General features: G+C 32.2%; 1 protein-coding gene across 2 annotated transcripts; it reads left to right on the forward strand.

The window, feature by feature from the left end:
- The first annotated feature begins 389 nt into the window (after positions 1-389).
- Positions 390-22,599, forward strand: LOC114879376 (probable methylmalonate-semialdehyde dehydrogenase [acylating], mitochondrial). 2 transcript variants are annotated; one of them, XM_029194248.2, is made up of 8 exons: positions 390-493; positions 8,149-8,221; positions 13,058-13,257; positions 14,253-14,331; positions 16,375-16,742; positions 19,583-20,011; positions 21,548-21,826; positions 22,240-22,599. In XM_029194248.2, the coding sequence occupies exons 1-8, from the start codon at positions 461-463 to the stop codon at positions 22,339-22,341; spliced, it is 1,563 nt and encodes a 520-aa protein (XP_029050081.2). In that variant the 5' UTR covers positions 390-460; the 3' UTR covers positions 22,342-22,599. The 2 variants fall into 2 exon arrangements, with proteins under 2 accessions (XP_029050081.2, XP_029050083.1); XM_029194250.1 differs by lacking the exon at positions 8,149-8,221 and having other exon boundaries at positions 405-493.
- Positions 22,600-24,193: the final 1,594 nt, after the last annotated feature.

Consider the following 24,193-nt stretch of genomic DNA (forward strand, 5'->3'; position numbering starts at 1 on the left):
GTTTCAATCAAATTTCCGGCCTTATCGATTACTCCGTTACGATATGGGATTACGCTAAAATTCAAAATAACTAATAACGCTCTTATATTTGAGATTTGTATTTATAATTCTTCTTACTTGTCATGCAAGACTGAATTATGTTACTATCGCTTTATTTTACATAAGTATCAAGAGTTAAGTTCAATGGTTATCACATTATCAATTTACTTATCCCGGGAAAAAAACAATGAATCGATAAAATTGTCCTCGTGTTCCGTTCGACTGTTGTCGTGCATTCGTCGGCTATCATCGGAAATTCTCAGAGAACATTTCAACAAACATCAGCTTTGGCAAACGTTGTAAACAGAGATAATTAACTTCGATGAAAACATTGACACGCATTCGACACTACGCAAGGCCATTTTTTTTCGGCGAATAAGGCCAGTTCCATTACAGACAGCTGTGAACGTGTTCTGAAAGCATGGCGCTCCTCGTGAGAATTTCCAAGTTCGAGGTACGTCAGAGATTTACAATACTCTTTGTACCACTGTGTTTTTGGAATCGAATATCAGTTAAAATTGTGTGGAATTTATAAGAGCTGAACATGTTTCATCGTCATAATGATGGTTTGATGTGCAGTTGAGTTTTTAATTAGCCGCGAAAAATCGATGTATGTTTCTTCTTCAAAATGATCATTTATAAATTATATCATCAATGATGTAATGATAAAATGATGGATATAGACACAGTCACGTCAGTGAAAATCGTACAGTGCTTGTCTATGCAAATTTTAGTTTAGCTTAACAGAATAAAATTGAATTACCAACTTATAATTTACATCGAAAATCAGAGAATATAATTAATTTTTTCTTTTTTTTATTACAAACCTAACTACAGCTACAACATAATAGAAATTGATTTCATACTCAAATCCTAAAAATATATAATAAATCATGAATATAAAATACTGTAAAAGTGTTATATACAAAATTCCTTTTAATATTTTTTAAAAGTAAAATAGTCTGTATTATTTATAATTTATTCTGATTGTCTCTTGAATTATTTTTTGTCAAATTAAACTGAATATTTATCCAAGTCGATTTTAGCGCAATTATTAATTGAATTTTATTTGATATTTCATACTTTTGTGTTTGCTAATTGAACTAATTAAAATAAAGTTACCTCATTAAACTTAAGTCTAGTAATTAAAGAAGTGTTTGAATAATTGTTGGATAGTTACATAATAACCGTTCCTGTACAATTCTTGATATATCTTTTGGATCATTGCCTCAACCAAACATATATTTTAATTTTTAATTTTTGCGCACCTTCTTTTATATATAATTTTAGAAGCCAGTAATGGCCAATTAGTAGTCGTAACGTATACTCGTTTAGTAGTCGCAACGTATACTCGTTTAGAAGTCGGTGGAATTGATTGCTCGTAACTCTGTGCTCACTGGGGAGTCCCTCTTAGCTACACCTCTAATTAATAATACAAGTGTTAATATAGTTAGGCAAAATAAAAACTATTAAAATTGTATGCCTTTCGCTTTGCAATTATAAAAAGCTTTAACACTAGAACTACCCACGTTTGATGCACACTAATTTCTAAGTTGAAAATAATACAGAAAATTAAATAAATACGGGGTGAAACATAATTAATATGTATATCTATTCTTTATCTCGACAATAGCAAAAATACATTGATAAAATTGTTTAATTTAAAACACGAAACTAGAAAGCAGTCATTTTGACCCCTTTGGTAGTTCTAGTGTTAATTAAATTATTGGAATCCGTACAATGCAAATGATGCCAAACAGAACCCTTCGTAAGCAAATATATTCTTCCTCTCTTCATAGACCAACGCTGTTATTTATGCCGTTTTACTATTCCTGGCTTTCCAAGAATCGAAAAAAATCTCCATCGCACTATCGTTCTGTTTGTTAAATCTTTAAAAAAGTTCAAAAGCTAAGTTTCTATTTTATACTGAAAAGAAATGTATTAAATGAAGAGAAACGCATTTGTTATAGAAAAAATATTGCAAAAATACTTTAGTAGTATTATGTATATCATATACTTATATCTTATATAGGTAAATATGTACAAAAAGATCCCAGTTGCCTATGACCTTGACATATGTTGTCAAGATCATGATCCTGAGTAATGTTGACCTTGAAAAAAGTGGCGGTCGCAATCCGTCAAAAAGTTACGAATCATTAAATTGTTCGCTTTACCCTTATATGGACAAACCTGTTTTGCAATTTATGTTAAAACTTATGAATGCAAATTCAAATTTATAGGCTTCGGAAATTCGTCATCCAACCATAACAATATATTACATAATCGATGCATAAGCTTCATAACAATGTAAGCAGATTATAAAAAGTTGACTTATCTAACCACAGACATTTACGTTTAAAAATCGTCGCGTTACCGTTCTGTTAAATGTGATATAGCATATAGCAGGATTATGGTGCATATTACATGAAAGATAAATGAACTACACTGTGCGGTGTATAGGGTATCCCGAAGTTAAAAGATCAAACTTTACCAGTATCTTCTGCAAAAAAAATAAGAAAAAATGTTGTAAAAACAACAAAAATATGAAATCTAAAGGTAGCAGGTGATTATTTAGTGATATGTATAATATGTAAAATGTATTTATGAATATAAAAACGATGATTCTATTGATTAGATACATATTTAACAGTTTAATGATCGGTCATGTATATATGATTTTAATATTTAATATTTTGCACTACTATTATTCGCCTTATTTTTATCTGCTGTATTAAATACAAATTGCAATTTGAAAATTAATAATTTTATGGCGTATCCTAGATGAAGCTTTTAAATATAATTTTCTGGCAATAATTTTTATTAGGTATAAAGAGGTTTAAAATTGCAAAAATTATAAATCTTACTTTTTTTTTGAAAATCGAAGTAGATATATTACAAAGAATCCATTATTTGACACATGCAATCATCAGATTTGATGCTACATTTTTATTTGTGAGAAACTATGCAAGTGATAATATATTATGCAACAATTAATTGACATCAAAAACTGATAGAAAGACATTGGCGTAACTAGTAAATACTTTTTCGTGATGGGCTGGATTCCTTAATATTATTAATGGTGCCAAGTGTTTAATATTTTGCGTTTTGTAAAATTTTACGCGAGAATCTTAGAGTTTTAGAATATTAAAATCTCGAAATTTTAGAATAGTCGAATTTTACGACTTTGTAATTTTACAATCTTAAAATTTTTCAGTTTCAAAATTTTGAGAACCCCTAAATTTTAGAATTTTGAAATTTTAAAATTAAAAAATTATAGAGCGATGGAATTTTGGAATCTTAGATTGATGAGGGGGCCAATCCACAGTTTTTTAAGGGCGGACGGCACCCAGGCGTTTACTGAGTTATGCTAATGGAAAAGAGATTAATAATACATTCACTAAGCAAAAGAAAACACATAAAATTTATAAAGTTAAATTTAATTCCTCTACAATATCAAACTTGCATTCGAAATAGGAAATAATATTTGAAAAGCAATTTTTGTTAATGGAATAAACCGTTTGTAGACTTATTGTTATGTAACATCTTATTTTTGCTCATAGTATATACTGGCCCAGTTTGATTATTTAACTTTGGGACATAATGTATAAGGGGTAACAAATTTTGGAATAAATCCTCATAAATTCAACTGATAAAAAACATAAAATGTTTTGTAATATTACTTTAAAAAGTGTTCGTAAAGCAATGCTCATTTAGAGTTTAATGTTATGTTTTCTATATTTTAAGCAAAATTAGAATAGGTATCTTAGAAACTTCATAAGGGTTTATACAAGGTGTTTTGTAAATGGTGGGCAAAACTTTAGGAATAGATTCCTAATGCTTAGAGAAGAAGGTTGGATTGCAGTTTCCCGGGTAATTGATCTCGACTATTTTATCGGATAAATCAAGGTCGGAGAAGAGGTCGATATCACATGGCGTTACAAAGTTATGGCCATTTTAAAAAATCACAATTTTTCCAAAATTTTCCGATAATTTCGAATCCAAAAAATAACTTAACCTAACCTAACCCAACCCAACTTATCAGCTAGAATAGCTAGCCTTTGAATTAGTTTAGCTTAGTTCTCCTCAGCTAGAAAAGCTAGTCGTTAACTTAGCTTAAAATGGTCATAACTTTGTAACGTCACATGATATCGACCTCCTATCGTCACTTCCTATCGTCTTCTCCGACCTTGATTTATCCGATAAAATAGTCGAGATCAATTACCCGAGAAACTGCAATCTAACCCAATTCTTGTCGCATCGTCCGCGAGTATCTCGATGAAATGTTTCCTGATAAATGAATAACTAGAGGTGGACCAATTGCTTGGCCTCCACGCTCACCAGATTTAAACCCATTGGACTTCTTTCTGTATGGTTATGTAAAGTCTTTAGTGTATTCGTCTGTAATAGATGATGTAGAAACTCTCCGCAACCGAATTGTGGCAGCTTTTCAGACGATACGCGCCACGCCAGAAATTTGGGAACGTGTTCGGAGCTCAATGAGACGACGAGCTGAGGCTTGTATTGAGACAGGAGGTGGACATATTGAACATTTCCTCTAACAATAAGACAATGTGACATGAATTGTGGCACAAAAACTTTAATAACTCAGAAACTAATCATTTCCGGACGTACACGTATGTTGATATAACTTTTTTTTCTTCTCTAAGCATTAGGAATCTATTCCTAAAGTTTTGCCCACGATTTACGAAACACCCTGTAGAAACAATTACATCCTATCGTCTCTCTTCAGGTCTTACACGACCCACATTGAAAATTACATTTCCATATATAGGAACTATGTTTTAAAAAATGTTCTCTTAATTTTTCATTGAATTTTAATTGTATGTTTACTTCATTAATGCAGAAAATGTAAAATGAAAACATAAACAAGAACAGTAGTGTTAATTTATTAAATCTAACTGCTTTTATTATTTCTCTTCAATATTTAATAATATTATGATAATTGAACTAAGAAAGGCTTAGTTACTCTGTATTAATCAAAGTGTACAAATACATGGATTGTAAAGTATTTAAATATTTCACTGATTGAAATATGAGAGCTTTCGTTATTGATTTCTCAATTGAATTTTAGTGGTGATGTACACCGGAAGCTCAAATTATTCCTTTACCGTTCTACTTTCATTCAAGAGCCACGACATCCGTGTTGTTTTCCGAGAGAGACTACTTACGTGTCTTCAATTCAATTGACTCCGATACAAAATTACTGGGGCCAATAGTGCTCGTAAAGGGGAATGTCATTACCAATCTGGTATAATAGAGCTCGCATACTTTACGTAACGCGAAACGCGAATTGAATCGGTTTGCCAACAACTGTATCGTGCCAAAGCGACATATATCGTGCAAGGGGCAAATAGTTGCTCACAATAGGTCCCTTATCTTTGACGTTGCCCATTGATAAGCCATAGCAAACGATTGAATTAATTCGAAAGCAGAGCTGGCTACACTCCAAGTAAAAGGTACTAGCGATATTAATTATTGGATCGTTCGAAATGTTTTTAACGAATTATAATAAAAATATCAACGTAGAATCTTCGTGTAATCAAATGTTATATAGTAGAACCACGATTATCCGAACGTCGGTCAGCCGGATAAATATTGCGGGTTACACAAGGGTGTTCGACAACAGGTGGGAGATTTTTTAAGGGGTGAATCTAGGGATCAAAATAAGACGAAAATCAAGAATGACGAAATAGCGTTTGCGGCTTTGTTTTCCAGTAATTAACGTTTCAAAATTCGAGTAAATAGCGCCTGAAACCTGCAACCGGCCCAGCACGGACGACTAAACGTCAGGTCAGCAGGGGTAGGTACAATCATAACCAAGAAGGGAAAGCCGAATCCTGCAATATCGAGAAACAGAATAGCACGAGGTAAGTTTCTACTATTCAATGATTCTTGATTATGACTGTACCCACCCCTGCTGACCTGACGTTCAGTCGTCGATGCTAGGCAGATTGCAGGTTTTAGGCGCTTTTTATTCGAATTTTTAAACGTTAATTACTGGAAAACAGTTTTGATTTCTAGAATCACCCCGTAAAAAATCTCCCACCTGTTGTCGAACACCCTGTACAATAATAAGTGATTCGGTATACAAGAATTTTTATGATTGTATCAGAGCAGGTGGACTTACTTATGATCCATATGTTAGAGGCAAAGTTTAAAATATGTCAGTGTATGTACACATTATTTAGAAAATGTGTAAATTATCTAAATTGTTTTAGGCAAAGTATTAATGTAATTTTTTAAATACAACCTAACTATTATGTAATTACATAACTTTTGTTATTGGCAAATTACAAACATAGAACCAGTAATAATTGTATTTACTAATTGTATCAAAATATTGTTTGAAAATCTATGGTTAATTTACGTTCAATTACATGACTTATTGTTTGCGTAAAGTTTATATTATGAGTTATGAATTATGGTATGTTATGATAAGACCAGTGTATTATTTTTCCATTTGCAATGTGCTATAATTTCTTTGTGGTTCCTTTTGGGAATAGATGTAAATAAATTATGTAAATGATAGGGAGAGTGGCTTAAGGATAGCTAAAGACACAAATATTTTGTATTATATATTATTTATGATGAAGATAAAAATTGAATCGTGTTAACTCTCAACGGCGTAGCCCAGTATGCACTGAAAACCCTGGGGTTTTCTGTGTCCCTTAAGCCTCCCGCGTGCTAAGTTCGACGGATGTGTCGACCTGAGGCCGTTTCTGACCTCAGCAGGAGTAGGTTCCTGAGTCTGTGCAGATCAATGTGGATACGAGAAGACGAAGTCTATCGGCTAGACGTAGTCCAGTCTGCCGACGAAATCGCCAGAGTTGGTACTACACTCGAGAAAGGGATAATCCCTTTGGATAAACACTAGAATTACCGGCAAGCGGCGGCACCCGTGCCGATGCGCGACTGTACGTTTGTACATTCATGAGCTTTTCTCGAGACAGTACTCGTTCGGAAAGTCGAGTAAACGAACTTCACTTTCAAACCAAAAATATAATTTCAATTAACCGAGAATAAATTAGCTTTTTATAAAAAAAGAGACCGACGAATTACGTAACGTACACATTACCTAAATGTATATTATACTGGAACAAAAAACATCACAATTTATGCATTATCAGAATTGTATCGACGGGATATACTTACTTAGGTAAATCCTCCCCTTTTGAACTTTCTACATAATTAAATTATTAAAATATATATCCTTTCTCTCAATATTATTTATTTACAAATAATTTTTTTTTGTACGATTAAATGTAATAAATTTTAATTTTTGAACTAAGTTTATCAACTAATAGGGCCCTCGAAAGTTTGATAGTCATGTGCCCCAAAAATTTTAATCCGCTCCTAAGTTCAATACAACATTATTTTATTTAAGTTTATTACACATATTGGGATTGGTATTTAATTTAGCAGAGTGATATTGAAACTTAAACGACATAAACATTTTAACACTAGAACTACCACATCGGTCAAAATGACTGGTTTCGAGTTTCTTGTTTTAAATTACAAATTTTATCGAGGTGTTTTTATTGAAATGTATGTTGACTGCTGTTGAGATAAAAAATGGATGTATGTATTAAATTATGTTTCATCCTCCATCTATTTAATTTTCTACATTATTTTTTACTTTTAAATAACTGTGCACCAAACGTTGGTAATTCTAGTGTTAAAGTAAGTTAATCAGATGGCAGAAGAATTATTTTTGTTCATTTATTTTAGTTTCTGCTACAAGGCTATCGAACGTTAAATAGTGACAATTAAATTTGTTAATGAAGCACGCGAACAACAGCGTTTATTTTTGCAAAATTATTTGTATTAAAACTGATTGTAATTGTAAATACCATGATAAATAAGGTTACTCTATTTAAATATATTATAAAGTAAAATTTACTGAAAGGATTTCAGTTGTTTATCTCTGTAGTGTGATTCATTTATATTGAAAATTAAAAATCACAAAATTTATTTTCACACGAATGTATAATGAGTAACATCGATACATATTCCATTAATTTTTTTTTTTTTTTTAATTTTTTTATGTTGAATCAAGAATTGTTTAATATTAATTGAATGATATTTTAGGCGCGATTAGCCACAAGGACTTACACCAGTAGAGTATCAGCGGTTAAGATGTACATTGATGGCCAATTCGTAGGTAATTATTTTATTGTATTAAAAATTGAATAGAAAATATTTTTGGAACGTTGGATTTCGTAGTTATTCATCGTCCAAAATTAATAAATTGCATACTTTAATATAAAAATTCAAAAAGATTCATAATTCATTTATTCATATATCAACCGCTTTATAGCGTAATGAAGTTTACAAAATTAAATGCAGGATGTCTGAAAATTTTACAGCTAAATTTTGTCAAATATAAGGAAATTATGTTATTTAAATGTATTGTGCTAAAGATAATGAACAGCTTTTGGCAGGCCCCCCTTTAAAAATATAAAGCTAGCAGCACTGTCTTTAGTATATGTAATGCGTGATAACCTAACCTGACCTAATAAAGATTATTCAAAGAAAGTATAAGGATCAACAGGAGTGGTACTGGCACCTCTAGCGGTGTAGCATTGAAACTCGAAAAAGTAATTAACACTTTTTTAACACAAATCTGATGCTAACTCTACACGTTGAAACACTGTTCTCGTATGTATGTATACCAACGCCAACGTGTAGATATGTAATTTGTCAGTATTGGTCTATTCATGCCAACATTGGCCACCGCTGGCTTTGCAGGGTAACATGAGGGTATCGTGCAGGCGTAACATGAGCGGTGAACAGTTTCTTCTACAAAAACACATTTTTGTAAGGTTCTAAAAATGATATTGCAAAATCCCGCTCTGTACGCTACTGTATAATTGTATAAAAAATATTTTTAAAGAAGTATCATGAAGAAATATTGCTTCTTTACTTCAAAATCTTAAAACTACGAAACCGCTTAATTTCAGTCATTTTATGTTTGTCTATCGCTCTGTCCTCTTTTTACACAAGAAAAACAAGGACGGTCCGGAGCTTCTCAGTTTCTCCACACGAGGCCTCTAAGGTCGATCTGGACATGGGCCGTCACTCCTGCTGCCCCTTAACACTCTCTACTATTTTGAATTTTATACACGACGACTATAATGCTCTTGCTTACAAAAACTACCCAAGTGTTACGCTCACTTATTAATGAAACTCTGCCACTGTGTAGAGCTCGTCGAGCTAAATACGCCTATACCCCATTTTGGCGGCAGACGGTTAATTATTTAAAAGATATTAACAATTAAAGTTTGTTACTCCTTACATTCTGAAGTATAACAAACTCACACATAGAAACGGTTAACCCCGCGGTTAAACTCTAACCTTTTTTTTTTAATGACAGTTTCGTTCTTTTTGAGTGCCTATTATAGCTGTGCTATAGTCGTTGCATTTATTAATAATTCATTACATATGTCGCACTTTTTATAGAATTTAAATGATGTTTTCTCTCCAGTACACATTTACACGCGCTTATTTGTTATTACAACAGCAAATTTGTATAATGATTAAATAAGATCAAAACGGAAATTGCAAGAAATAATTGTGTGTAATGGCAAATAAGCATACGATGCCGTAACGATGTTAATGTACATACGTATTGGATGGAAAAGATAATTTAAATTGTATAAAAATTGCAGCGTATATAATGAATTATTAATAAACGAAGTGACAGCTGTATATTTAGTTATTCCGTTAATTGGATAAAAGTCAGCATACGTGGTAGCAGAAAAATTTTAATGGATTCTGTCATTTTCCTTGTGAAATTCAAAACGCGTGAAAATGATGCGTCTCGTAAATCTAATGTTAAAATCAATATTCTAGATAACATTCTCCTCTACATGTACCTACTTACCAGTATCTCGATCTAAACAATGTTTTATGTATTTACTTTTTATAAAAAAATTTCATAAATTATTTTCAATATATAAAACATCGATCCTTAATGAAATTCGATTATTCAAACTGGTATTATTAATTTGAATACAACGATCAATAGATTAAAATATAATATATTTGTCAGTTTAAATTGTTTCATTGAGGTATAAAAAAGAGTTCCGCACTTTTCGTCGAATAGATACTCGTCTTCTGAAGCATTCTACAACCCATTTTTTCATTATGAACATTTAAAGTGCACTTCTAAAGGCATTTCGATTCAAGCCCCCGAACGACGAGTACTGCTGAAGCGTCCATTGAAATTGCATAGAAAAGGTGCTATATTCGAGGCGAATTCAATTTTAAGCATTGCATAACGAGGTACGCTTAAGAATCGAATGAATAAGCACCGATTAAACAGAAAGCTTCAAAGTTAAACGGAATGATTGAATTATTTTTCACGTAAAAATTATATGTATCGGTACATACTTTAATGTACACATACACATTACTAGCCAAAACTAAGGAACTTCCTCTCTATAAAGATCTAAAGCCAGTAGCGTAACTAGGACTTTTTCCTAGAATGGACCAGATTTCTTAAAAATTTTGAAATTTGAGATTCTAAACTTTTAGAATTTAGGAATCTTAGAATCTTAAAATTGTTGAACTTTGAAATGTTAGAAGTCTGGAATCTTATAAACCCAAATTTACAGATTACAAAGATTTTTGAAATTTTGAAAAGTTTGACAAGTTTTTATCTTAAATTTTAATTGCGTTAGCATTGTCTCACAGGAACACGGTGTGTGTATTTAACTTTACTTTTTTCCGTAAGCTTCCTCGACTCTCGATTGTGACCACATCAAAGGCGACCACACGAACACGCTCGTGTAACGTATCCTGTACGCAATTAGTGCTCGCATTCGGTTCCGAGCGAAGTGCACTAATCCAGATTGTACTGTAATTTACTCTCTATCAGTGGCGGCCCTATTTCCACTTGATATTGTTGCGACGCGATGGCGAGAAGTTCCCGCTCTTTCGACGCATCGACCGCTTCTTGATGTATCGAAAGAGCCATCGACTGCCCCGTCCGAAGCTGTCGTCGAATCATAACGTGAAGCTATCCCTTGTTTCGAACGGAAACACGTCACCGGATGCTTGAGGTTTCTTAGACAACCGCGCATCTTTTGAATATCAGAATGTATCGGGAAGTCAACCTGTACGAACCTATTTCTTAAAACTCCTGTGTAACTGAAATATAGACAGTCTAGTTTGCTCCTTGTTTATTTATTTAATTATGGAAAGTGCGAGCTCCACTTCCCGGCGCAACAATATTATTGATAACATTTAATATAATGAGTCCGTTTTTCTTTAATTCTTTCTTTATACTCATACCAGTTTATGAAAAAGATACAAAAATCTTTGGGTGAAGCTTCAAAGTGCGCGCACAGTGGGTGAAATCCGGATGAAATAGACAAAATTCGATAACTCAGCGAATTCTGCAGTAAATTTTTAGAAAATTGGTATCTCTAGGTTATTTTGAACATCGATTTCAAATTTTTAATCAAAATGATCAAATTCAAAATGGTCGATTCAATATGGCGGACTGAAAAATCAAAACTGAATGGATTTTTTTGAAAATTGATATATATGTGTTATTGGGGAAGCTGATTTTGAATTTGTATTCGAAATTATGGAATTCAAAATCACTGATGCAACCTGGCGGAATCCGCAAATGTGTACAAAAATCGATAACTCATTGAATACTGAATGAAATTATTTGAATATTGCTAGTTTAAAATGTTATTAACACAGGAAATGAACTTAATTTAAGCTATTTTTTTACAAAAGATTCACATAAATAGCCTTTCTTGATTCTGGATATTCCCACTTAACTGTCTGCAAGAAAATACATACAGTATTATATTATTAATATCTTTTGAATAGCCAAAAATAAGCAAACGAGGTATGTTTCATAATTTTAAGGATACTTTAAGAAAAAGATTTTATCCTAGTTTTGTTCAGGCATAATAAGGCAAACTTATTAAATTGCGCATCGGAAGTTTACTTTTTTTATTCAAAATCGGGTTAATACGCTGGTTAATTAATAAACTTGAAAATAATTATTAAACATATTTCAAAAAAATATTACATTTTTTATCGATACAATGTATAAAGAGCTATATAAGCAAATTTTTAAATAATTTTACATGTAACTCTAGCTGTGTACGAGAAGTTTGAACAGACAAAAATATTATAAAATTAAAGGGATGAGCGTTAACGACAATACTTAAATATAAATATCAACTTATACTTAATAATTTTTAACTCATTTTACTTGTTTTTCATAAACTTTAGGGTATTGTTAAAGACGTAAAATAAAGTTAAAAATCGATTTTTATTCGAATTTCGCCCACTATGCGGCGCGGTATGGTGGTTGACTGTGTGCGCATGTGCATATAGGAAGCTGCGCGCGAGGCTGCGCGGGAGAGAGAGCACTGTCGCTCCCGCAGTGCCGGTTTTTTAAAACAAAGGCTAAAAATTTTCTGGACCAGTACCTCCACTAATTTTAGCTACGAGCCGCCACTGCTCTCTATTATAGTAAATACTTGTCCAATTAACCCCAAAATCAATAGGGTTCTTGTTCTATCTAATATCTACATTTGTGAAAAATTTGAGCTCGATCGGTTTTTTTATATTATTTGAGTTGTCGTGATAACAAGAAGTCCCAAAGTTGATGGTTAAACAGACTTCGCTCGCACTCGCTCCTCGTCTTAATTAAAATTCTGAAATTTTGGAATTTCGAAATCTTAAATCACTTCTCTAGGAAAAACGATTTTGAATGTTCTGAAGTTATTATAACTTTGTCTGAATAAATTGAAATAAATTGTAAAATAGAAAAAAGTAATTATCATTTCCGCGGGTTCAAAAATATATTATTTTTCAAAATCGAGAAAATCACACAATCATGCTTAATAAATTTTAAAAGTTCATTTTCTCAACATCGTATTATTTAATTAAATGAAGAAAGCATCATAAACATTTCTTAGCATTTTATTTTCTCTTTTAATTACGGAAGGATTTGAATTTGTTTCAGAATCGAAGGCCACTGAATTCACGGAAGTTCATAATCCAGCAACAAACGAATTGCTCTGTCGTACACCGAAATGTACGAAAGAAGAGATGCAGAGTGCCGTAGAAAGTGCAAAGACCGCGTATGGAAAATGGAAAAATACCAGCGTTCTTACTAGGCAAACTCTGATGCTCAAATATCAAGCACTCATTCGTGAACACTCGGTACGTTCTTAACAATATCAATTCTATCAATTACAGTAGACTCTCATTATATTGCCTTCGACGAGACTGTAAGAGCGGCAAATTTCTGAAGCTTTCAAACATTGATTTGAAGAGGAGACGGGAGGTAGAAATGTATTATTTTCATAGACAATGATGATGAATGGATGGCAGCAAAAAAAAGAAAAAGGAATCAATTAAATCGACTGCTGTCTTCCGGTCGCGCATTCGACTTAAAGTTTGTGAAAATCGGCAGAAATTTACATTTTTAACCGACTTCGAAAAAGGAGGAGGTTACGCAATTCGATCAGTATATTTATTATTATTTTTTTTTTTCACGATAATTTTCAACATCCTATAATTTGCCACAATGTAAACATAATAGCTCTAGTCGATTACTATTCAAACCATTGAAGAATTAGAAAAAAAAATTGTTTAAACCAGCCAACGTCTCCTGATCGTGCAACAGTTACAAAATTTTTGAGGGCCTCTCACACCTCATATGAGGTCGCGTAACTAAATTTGGGGGTCGCAGAAATTTTAACAGAACTGAAAAACTCCTGGATGCGTAATAACCGAAGATTATTATTTATAAATTTTCTTTATAATTTATTATTAGCAAATGTTTTAATTCGTATTCCCAGTTAATATACCTCTATACCCAGGGCCACGAAAATATTTTCTCGGGTAAAGAGGGTTGCCAAGTGGAAAAGTTTGAGGAGTTTATTTTAATAAATAAAAATACAATTCTTATTTATTAAAAGTTAATACTTGAACTAAAACAGTTGATACTGGCTGTTGGTATAAGATTGTTGAAATTAATAGTCTTATGTATTAAATGTTTACACTAAGTGAGAAGCTTACATGTATTACATATTTTATTTAACCTTTTGTTTTGAAATTCATGGATAACTAATAAACTAATTAAAGTTTATGTAGAAGACAAAATATGTTCGACAACATAAGACAACATATGCATAACAAATCTTTTTTTTCAGAAAGAAATAGCAGCAAATTTAGTACAAGAGAATGGAAAGACAATGGCAGATGCTGAAGGAGATGTTCTTCGTGGACTGCGTAAGTATACTTATCAAAGTATTTGTTATATTAAGCTTTGTTTCTGAAGAAACAAAGGCACTGTTATATTAGTGACTTACAATTAGCATTATGCAGTAGCTACCTTTGATTTACATTGTGATAAATTTTGAAAAAGTTTGGGTTGTATGTTATCATTCAAATTCATTTTACGTTTAATATTTACATTCGGTGTTTCACAGGTATATTAGAACCTGAAAAAAAAAATGAAAAAGAAAAATGACATTAAAAAATATTGAATGATATTTAAAAAAATTTTACGATTCTCTTCCCTTTAGAAAGGGACTGTACTAATTTGAAATCAATATTTCTCCTTATTTGTTAATTTATAAAATGAATATTTTTACATTTCACGTTTGAATAAATTCAAACGTCTCACATAATTTAGAACCTTATTTAACGCCTGGAATAAATACTTGGCAAAATGACTTTTAATTATTTTAATTACAACTAATAAAATCGCCGTACACGGTGTACATAATTTACCAAAAATGTTTATTATTCATTAGTCGGTATGACTTTCCTGATTTCTATCATGGTGGAAGTGCTTTTCATATCTTTTCAACGTTTCAGGAACTGTTTTAAATCTCAGCTCTGTAGAAGTGAATTGCAATATTCACAAAACGTCGACAAGATATAAAAAAGCACTTCCAATAGCATGGAATCCCAAAAAGTCATAAGGACTAGTGCCTGCTATTTACCAACAAATTGTAATTTTGAATTGAAATGCTGCAAATCAATGTTTCTTCTTTCTATAGACTTTATGTCTTACACTAATATTATTTACCAATTGTAATTTTTACAGTAGACTCTCGTTATATTGCCACGTTAGCAATTTGTCATTCGCATGGATTTTAAGGAATACTAGTGCCACTCTTCCACCTTTTATAAAAAATATTGACGCCTTCTATAGCTCTTTTTTATTTTATTTAATAATGTCAACTAAGCAAAATACAGTAGAGCAATTTGGCATTCACATGAATTTTAACCCCTAGGCTACCGTGGGCGCCTATAGGCGCTTAGAAATTTTGCGTTTGTGACACTGGGAGCGCCTACAGGTAGAGGTGTGCTCGATTTATTCGAGTACATACTCGAATTTCGAGCCGAACAATGATCGATTGTTCGAGCCGAGTCGATCGCTTGAATTTTCCGAGCTACTCGAAATCGTCGAACTGTTTGATATAAAAGCGAGCTACTCGAAAAATTCGAACTACTCGAGTAGCTCGCTTTTATATCAAACAGTTCGACGATATCGAGTAGCTCGGCAAATTCAAGCGATCGACTCGGCTCGAACAATCGAAGCGAGTTCAGCTCGGCTTGTAAATTACGAGTACTCGCACACCTATACCTACAGGCACTTATCCCATTGTGGTCGCCTGAGACTGAGCGCGCCTAAAGGCACTCAACGCAGCGCAGCGTTTGGCTCTCTGACACGGAAGGCGCCTATAGGCGCCCTGAAAATTTTATCGATAATTATTCTCGGTTCAGAATACAAAGAAATAAATAATATTGTTTTAATGTAGTGAAATTCTGTTTTTCGATTATTGAAATATGTTCTCACAAAAATACATCCCCACCCAAAATTTGGTAGTTCCCGGCGTACGTCGTAACTGAATTCCTATCGTATGGCACGGCCGGTGCGTCTCAAAATCTGCCGTAGTCAAGGGTGTCAAGCTAGTGACACCCTTCCACCATCAAAGCCTATAAAAATGACACATTTCTCTCTTCCCTTCCCTTTCAAATGAGATTTTGCAAGTTTGACAAATGTTCCGTTCCTACAGTTCCATCGACGGCAATATAACGAGAGTCTACTATAATTTATAAATTTCTCATGAGTAGTGAGTTTAAAATCAGTAACATTATGGTGCACAATTACTTTATAGAAAATACCATAAATATCTTAAAACGCTTTTTAGATGTTAGACAATTTATCCTAAACGATCCTACAATCTTCAGCAGGTATACATATATAATCAGAGTCACGTACACGCAATATATTACAAACGATGATGATTTATGTTACAGAGGTGGTAGATACATGCACCGCAGTTCCTTCCCTCCAAATGGGTGAGAGCACACCAAACGTCGCCACAGATATGGACATAATTTCCTACAAAGTTCCTCTTGGCGTAACAGCCTCTATCTGTCCGTTCAATTTCCCAGCGATGATACCCCTGTGGTCGTTTCCGGTCTCGGTCGCCTGTGGAAACGCTACGATTTTGAAACCGTCCGAGCGTGTGCCAGGAGCATCCATGATCCTCGCCGATCTATTCACCAAGGCTGGTGCTCCGCCAGGATTATTGAACGTTATCCATGGTCAACATAGCGCTGTTGATTTTATCTGCGAGCATCCGGATATCAAGGCGGTTTCTTTCGTTGGTTCCGATCAGGCGGTATGTTTTATTGATTGAAATTTATTTGTGTTTACCACAGCGTAAGTTCCATTTTGTATGCAAGATATTAGGCAGAATGATAAAGCTATTTTGATTTTATTGCTACTTTGTATAGAACAGATTGATATATTGAATTTAAGATGGTTGGATTATGGTTATGATAGTTTAGAGTTGGAAAATATAGAGCACAGTGCCGGATCAAGGAGAGGCTACAAGTTCAGGCTCCACTTTGCAGGGGGCCCCTTTTTAATCATTCCATTTATTATATCAAAAAATATTCAATAAATTTCTGTTTATTGTTGCCTGTTTAGAATATATACACTAAATATATAAATAAATCGGCTCGAAATTGGTAAAATATCTTTTCGATGTTCGTCCTTTAATATTATTATTCCTTACTATGAAATGTTAATTAATTTCAATTATAATAAATTTCAATTTTGAAACGAAGTTTATCAGCCAAACCTTAAAGGTTTGATAATCCAGAGCTCTAGAAACCTTAATTCGGTCCTGATAAAGCACTAATAGGCGCTCTCAGGGAAAATAATACACAGGGTGTTCCGGCTTTAGTGTTGTAATTCCGTTATTCCGTAACTATTAATGATATAAAAAATTGCATGGAAAAAGGGGGCCTATGTTTTGACCGAAGTGAAAAATCTTTTGTATTATTAGTTTAAGAGATATGTTGGTCAAGTTTTGTTTTTTAAATGGAACCATATATTTTTTTTCAGATCATGTGATAGTGCTTCTCAAGACGAATTCATTAAGCTTTAATGTATACACTCGATTTTAATTAGTTTTCAAGATATAGCGTTTACAAATTTCCCGATTTTCAGTAGAGGAGGTCTACGCTAGGAACGGCAGACCCAAAGAATAACCGCTGTGGCACTTATCACAACAATAGAACCGCTTTTACGACTTGCTACTCAAACCGAGATGTATCTACTAAAAATCGGGAAAGTAAACGTTATATCTTGAAAACTAATTAAAATCGAGTGTATACATTAAAGCTTAATGAATTCGTCTTGAGAAGCACTATCACATGATCTGAAAAAAAAATATATGGTTCCATTTAAAAAACAAAACTTGACCATCATATGTCTTAAACTAATTATGTAAAAATATTTTCACTTCGGCCAAAGATAGGCCTCCTTTTTCCATGCAATTTTCATATCAACAATTTTTTGTATTATTAATAGTTACGGAATAACGGAATTATAACATTTAAGCCAGGACACCCCGTATGTAGAAGAAGAAGGCTCCGTCACTATTTTTAACACTTCTGAATTACTATGCGTTGCACCCTAGACACATTACTCATTCATTGTTTAACTCATTCACTGTTCATTACGCTTCTGTGATATAAACATTTCTTCTTTAATATTAGGAAATTCTTCTATAAACACAAGGAAGTAAAATATGGTATCCTCCATTTAGGATATTTTTATTAATTATTATTCAATTATAAAGTGAAAACTGAACAAAACTTACAAAAATTTAATATTATATTATGCTGTTGTAAAAGAATTAAAAGTATTCATTTTTGCAACTTATATATAGGCACTGTAGTGTTAATAATATTAATTCTTTGGTAACCATTCAATCTTATTATCAAAATTTTGTACTATACATTTAGATATTATTTTAAGCAAAATTTGAGTAGGTATCTAATTTTAATCAATACACCGTTTGATAGAAATGAGCCACGATTGACTCAATCACCCCTTTTCAATGGTTAATTTAGTGAATCTTCGATGTAAAATAAAAAATATAGAAGAAGATATCTTACCTTATAAAATAACAAACTCAAATGTTACGTAATAATTAACACAATTAAAGTACCAAATTTATACCTTAGTTATAAATAATTTGCAATTTTCTATTATTTAGTTATAGTTTAAAAACTTCACATAGTTATAGCCTTTGAAATATATTTCTGTTTTCATTATTACACTGATAAAGTTGATGCCTAATATCTTAGACAAAGACAATGCACAGGTATAAACGAGTATCGATTCAAGCTATCATTAATTTTACTCACTCACTCAGTACTAAACGAATCAATTTGCTTTGAAATGAATACTAAACTAATCACTAAAACAATCACATTGTGTAAACGGGACATAGTGTGAAGTGTGAAGTTTAATGTAGTCTTTTCCCATTAATAGTGTATGTAGAATCTCGTGTAATTTAGACTTTCTTTAGTTAAAGGGAACTATAGAAGAAGAAATGTCTCATCACTCGACTTATTTGTCTATGTCCTTCATCTGCAAGGGCAAGAGGTTCTAGTTTAGACCTTTTTGACTTTCCTAGACTCTTCTAGGCTGTCCCAGACTCTTCCAAATTCTCCTATTCTCTCCTAAGTTCTGCTATCCTCTTGTAGGTTCTTTTATTCTTTCCCAGGATTTCCAAGATTCTTCTAGGCTCTCCCAAGCTCTCTTATTTTTTCCTAAGTTCTCCTATCCTCTTGTAGGTTCTTTTATTCTTTCCCAGGATTTCCAAGATTCTTCTAGGCTCTCCCAAGCTCTCTTATTTTTTCCTAAGTTCTCCCATCCTCTTCTTGGTTCTCCTATCCTCTCCCAGGATTTCCAAGGTTCTCTCAGACTCTCCTAGGCTCTCCCAACTTCTATTCTCTCCTAAGTTCTCCTATCCTCTTGTAGGTTATTCTATTCTTTCACAGGATTTCTGAGATTCTCCTAGGCTCTCCCAGGCTCTCCCAGAGTCTCCTAGGCTTCCCAGGTTTCCCAAGACTAGAATCGAAAAGCTTACCTTGCACCCAATTGTACATACACTTACATCTCTAATTCTCAAGATACTAAGTATACCAACTTTTCTTCCAGGGAAAATACATATACAAACAAAGCAGCGCCCACGGAAAGCGAGTGCAGTGTAATTTGGGAGCGAAGAACCACTGCGTTGTATTACCAGACGCAAACAAAAACAAGACCCTTTCTCAAATTGTCGGCGCCGCATTTGGAGCAGCTGGACAAAGATGCATGGCACTCTCGGTTGCCATATTCGTTGGTAAATCAAAGGACTGGATACCAGATTTAATAAAAGCTGCGAAAAACTTGAAGGTCAATGCTGGCCATGTTCCTGGAACCGACATTGGACCAGTTATATCACCACAAGCCAAAAAGAGAATATGTGATTTGGTCGAGTCAGGGGTGAAAGAGGGTGCAACGTTAGCCCTCGATGGCAGAGGAGTCGTTGTCAAGGGTTTCGAGAAGGGAAATTTTGTCGGACCAACTCTACTGACCAATGTAGAGGTACATTTGTGCAATGAAGTCGTATTACGCTTTAACTGAACGGAGCTGACAGTTGTTTCAATGCTGAGGGGGAATGCACGTCGCGCTAGGTGACGTTGATTGATGCTAACTTGTTCAAGTTCATAGAGAGAAGGGGTCGGACGTTTTTAAACGGGTGGTTTTAATTGGAGGGTCCTCGCCTTTGAAATACTGTTGAAATTGGGACAGTGTTATATAATTGAGCGGGTGTAGATTTGTATACAGAGTGATCAATAAGTACTTGACAACTGTGATTTAAGGTAAAAAAGTAACATTAAAAGATATAAAAATTTTATCAGAAAATGTTTAATAAAATTCAAACAGGTATTCAATTGATGAGCTTTTCAAAATGTTTTACTGTTATTTTTTTATTTCAAATCACAGTTGCTAAGAACTTATCGATCATTCTATGCATATTGCATATGAAGATATTAATTGAGCTCTTGTAAAGTGTGAGAAATTTTATTTAATATTATTGAGATACATCTTCAGAGATATTTTGAATGAGTACAAATGCTTTTTTTAAATATATACAATGTTATAAATTCAGTATTTATTAGAATCTATACAGGGTGTTCGACAACAGGTGGGCAAAATTTTAAGGGGTGATTCTAAGGATCAAAATAAGACGAAAATCAAGAATAATGAAATAGCGTTTGCGGCTTTATTTTGCAGTAATTAACGTTTAAAAATTCGAGTAAAAAGCGCCTGAAATCTGCAATCCGCCCAGCACCGACGACTGAATGTCAGGTCAGTAGGGGAAGGTACAGTCATAACCAAGAATCGTTGAATAGTAGAAACTTACCTCGTGCTATTCTGTTTCTCAGTACTACAGCATTCGGTTTCGATTCTTGGTTATGACTGTACCGACCCCTGCTGACCTGACATTCAGTCATCGGTACTGGGCGGATTGCAGGTTTCAGGCGCTTTTTACTCGAATGTTTAAACGTTAATTACTGGAAAATAAAGCCGCAAATGCTATTTCATTATTCTTCATTTTCGTCTTATTTTGACCCCTAGAATCACCCCTTAAAATTTTGCCCACCTGTTGTCGAACACCCTGTATATTTTAGTAATTGAAGAAATGTAGGAATTTGTTGCTGTATACTTATTTGCTGTTATTTAGTTTTATATTTTATTTAGAAAAGTATTAAGAAAGTTTGTAATCTGAATTACTAATTATAATTAGAATATTAATCTAATTGTCACATTGAAGCTACTGAAAGTTTCATAATAAGTACTTATATTTTTAACAAATCTTATTGATTATTTTCAGAATATTTTATTATTCTTATTGTCTATCATTCCAAGTATTCAAAGTCTTTTACTTATCTAATATTTTAATTAGTTAAGTAACAAAATTTCTAATGATATAGGTGATGATTCCTTATAAAAATTCATGTCATTCATGTATGGATCAATCAGCATGTTAAATTTTTATTATTGCTTTTTTTATTATTATTTTCAAATTTAATTGAACTCCATTTAAACTAAATAAAATTTTATATTATGTTTCAGCCTTCAATGCAATGTTATATTGAAGAAATTTTCGGTCCAGTGCTTGTCTGTATGTTTGCTAATACATTAGACGAGGCTATCAATATTATTAACAAAAATCCTTATGGAAACGGAACTGCTGTATTCACTACAAATGGTGCAACAGCGAGAGCGTTTGTAAATAGAATTGAAGCTGGTCAAGTTGGTGTAAATATTCCTATTCCTGTGCCACTACCAATGTTCAGTTTTACAGGAAATAAGGGATCTTTCTTAGGTGATAATCACTTCTATGGAAAACATGTAAGTATAATGTTTTGTACAGACCTTAAATTTACATATATAATTAGAACATTGCATTAAAATTTTGAAGTTTATGGTAGAATTAAAATAAGAAATTGAAGGAATATTAAGATGAATTTTATAATTTTTCAGTTACAACTGTTAGGTTTTTTAAAATTATTGATATTTTGTCACATATTGAACTTACATATTATCAAAAATTTAAGAGTTACGTTTTTAATTCAATTATGGAAGAATTATTGAACATTGAAATTTCAATTTTGAACTTTTGCAATATTTATGTAATTCTGTTTTGTACTGTGAAATTTTTTAATTAAAATAATTGAAACATTCAATTATTTTAAAATACTACTTAAAAGATATTTGAAACAAATTTATATCAGTATATTTACTAAATGTGTCAAATGTTTTAGGGCATTAACTTCCACACACAAGTAAAAACGATAACCCAGTTGTGGAGATCTGGAGATTCCAGTGACATCGCATCCTCAACAGCAATGCCGACTATGCAGTAAAAGAAATTTAATTCGAACATCACTTTGAATATGTAAAATTTAATTAAAATACTGGTTCCTAATTTTTGCGCTTAAAAACTTCAGAGTCTAAACATATTTAGAAATAATTCTACATCTTTAAGAAGTGTAATGTGTAAGTTATGCAGAATGTCTTCCATTATTCCAAAATCAGTTATTCATATAACTGAACAGGGAGTGTTATCCTATTATATTTAATGTACCTATATTTTGTAATAAAATAATAAAGTCTAACTTCTATGCATAATTTTCATTATTAGTATTAAGGACTACTTTTATCAATTTTAATATAAATCATAAATTTTTAAATACTACAAATATAACAAAAATGATACAAATGAAAATAGGCATAGTTAGAAAATATAATTCATTATACCTTAATATCAAGTTTAAAATATAATTATTTATAGAATTAACTTACATCAGTATATTTTGATACATTAAAATTTCTTGAACTAATATATTTACTTATTCAAAATTAAAGATTAAAACAGTTTTCAAAATAATAGTTAGAAATTGTATAATTATTTTGCAAACATTGACGACGCAATGTCTAAAAATTTAAAAAATTTGTTACAAAATTTTAACAACATAGTTTCCACAAATAATTACTGCAAATTAATACGTCACTCTATTTATTTGTTTAAACAATATTGTCAGTGATTAGTTTAAATATTAATTTTAATGTGCTGCAACTCATTCATTCATTGTTTGATTGCACTTGTTCCTTCAATTGTTATAAGATTCCTTAAAAGATTTTATCACACTAGAAGCCTTAAAATGATAAGTAACGTTAAGAGTGTTTTTCTTGAAAAGTATGAAAGATATGGAAGATACTCGTATATGTATTTATTAAGTAAATTTTGGCCAACAATTTTAAATTTAAAGATATGAAAAAAAATAGCGAAACAGGAGTTTAAATAACAGAAGTACAAATTTTTCATATTTACATTAAATATGGTAGGAAGATACACAAGGATGTTTTATTTTTATCCTGGATTGTAGGATCAAATATGAAGCATTTTCTTTAAATCTCCACTATTTCTAAGTTTATTAATATTTTACCAAATTCATATGTACCTTTTTAATAAATTTAATGTCAATAACACAAACTTAGATCATAAATGCAATTTGTATTGCTTGCATAACAAAAATCTATATCCGGAATACAGTTTTGATGTTCAAACTCTGAGCAACAATTTTATTTCTTTTTCTTTTTCATCTCTTTAAATTTGAATTTGTAAACAAAAGTTCACTTAATAAATATCTCCCGTAATTTATATACTTTTTGAAAGAATCGATCCTACAGTTACTTATAATATCATTTTGAAGTTACCATAGTGATGTAACCCTTCTACCTTTGCATTACAACTTGCTTATTAAGTTATCTAATTTAGCCCTTGAACAGCAGAGCCTGGGTCAATCATGTCCCAAACTTACAAAACATATACAAAGATATTAACCCAAAGTTAAATGTATAATTTTTAAAGCAACAGTGTAATATTTCGAAAATGAAAACAATATGAAATACAAAATTAAATTAAAATTGGGGTACTCTTCATGGTCCGCCGTCCGAAAGTTAATATGTAAATACGAATAAACTAATTTCCTTTGTAAAATTTTATTTGCAATAAAGTGCCTCTCATCAAAAGTGCATTTTGTTTATAATTTTCTAGTACATGTATTTCGCATAGGAAGATTACAGTCATCCTTGGTATTGAAAGAGTTAATTTCAATATAGTGCAAAAGTCGTTACTAAAAATGTATTTGCCTAATAATTATCTCAATTTAACCGCTTGATCAAATTTAATTTCTCCTTTTGTGCTGGAAATCG

This window comes from Osmia bicornis, chromosome 14, assembly GCF_907164935.1.
Source record: "Osmia bicornis bicornis chromosome 14, iOsmBic2.1, whole genome shotgun sequence".
In the NCBI taxonomy this organism is placed as follows: Eukaryota; Metazoa; Arthropoda; class Insecta; order Hymenoptera; family Megachilidae; genus Osmia; species Osmia bicornis.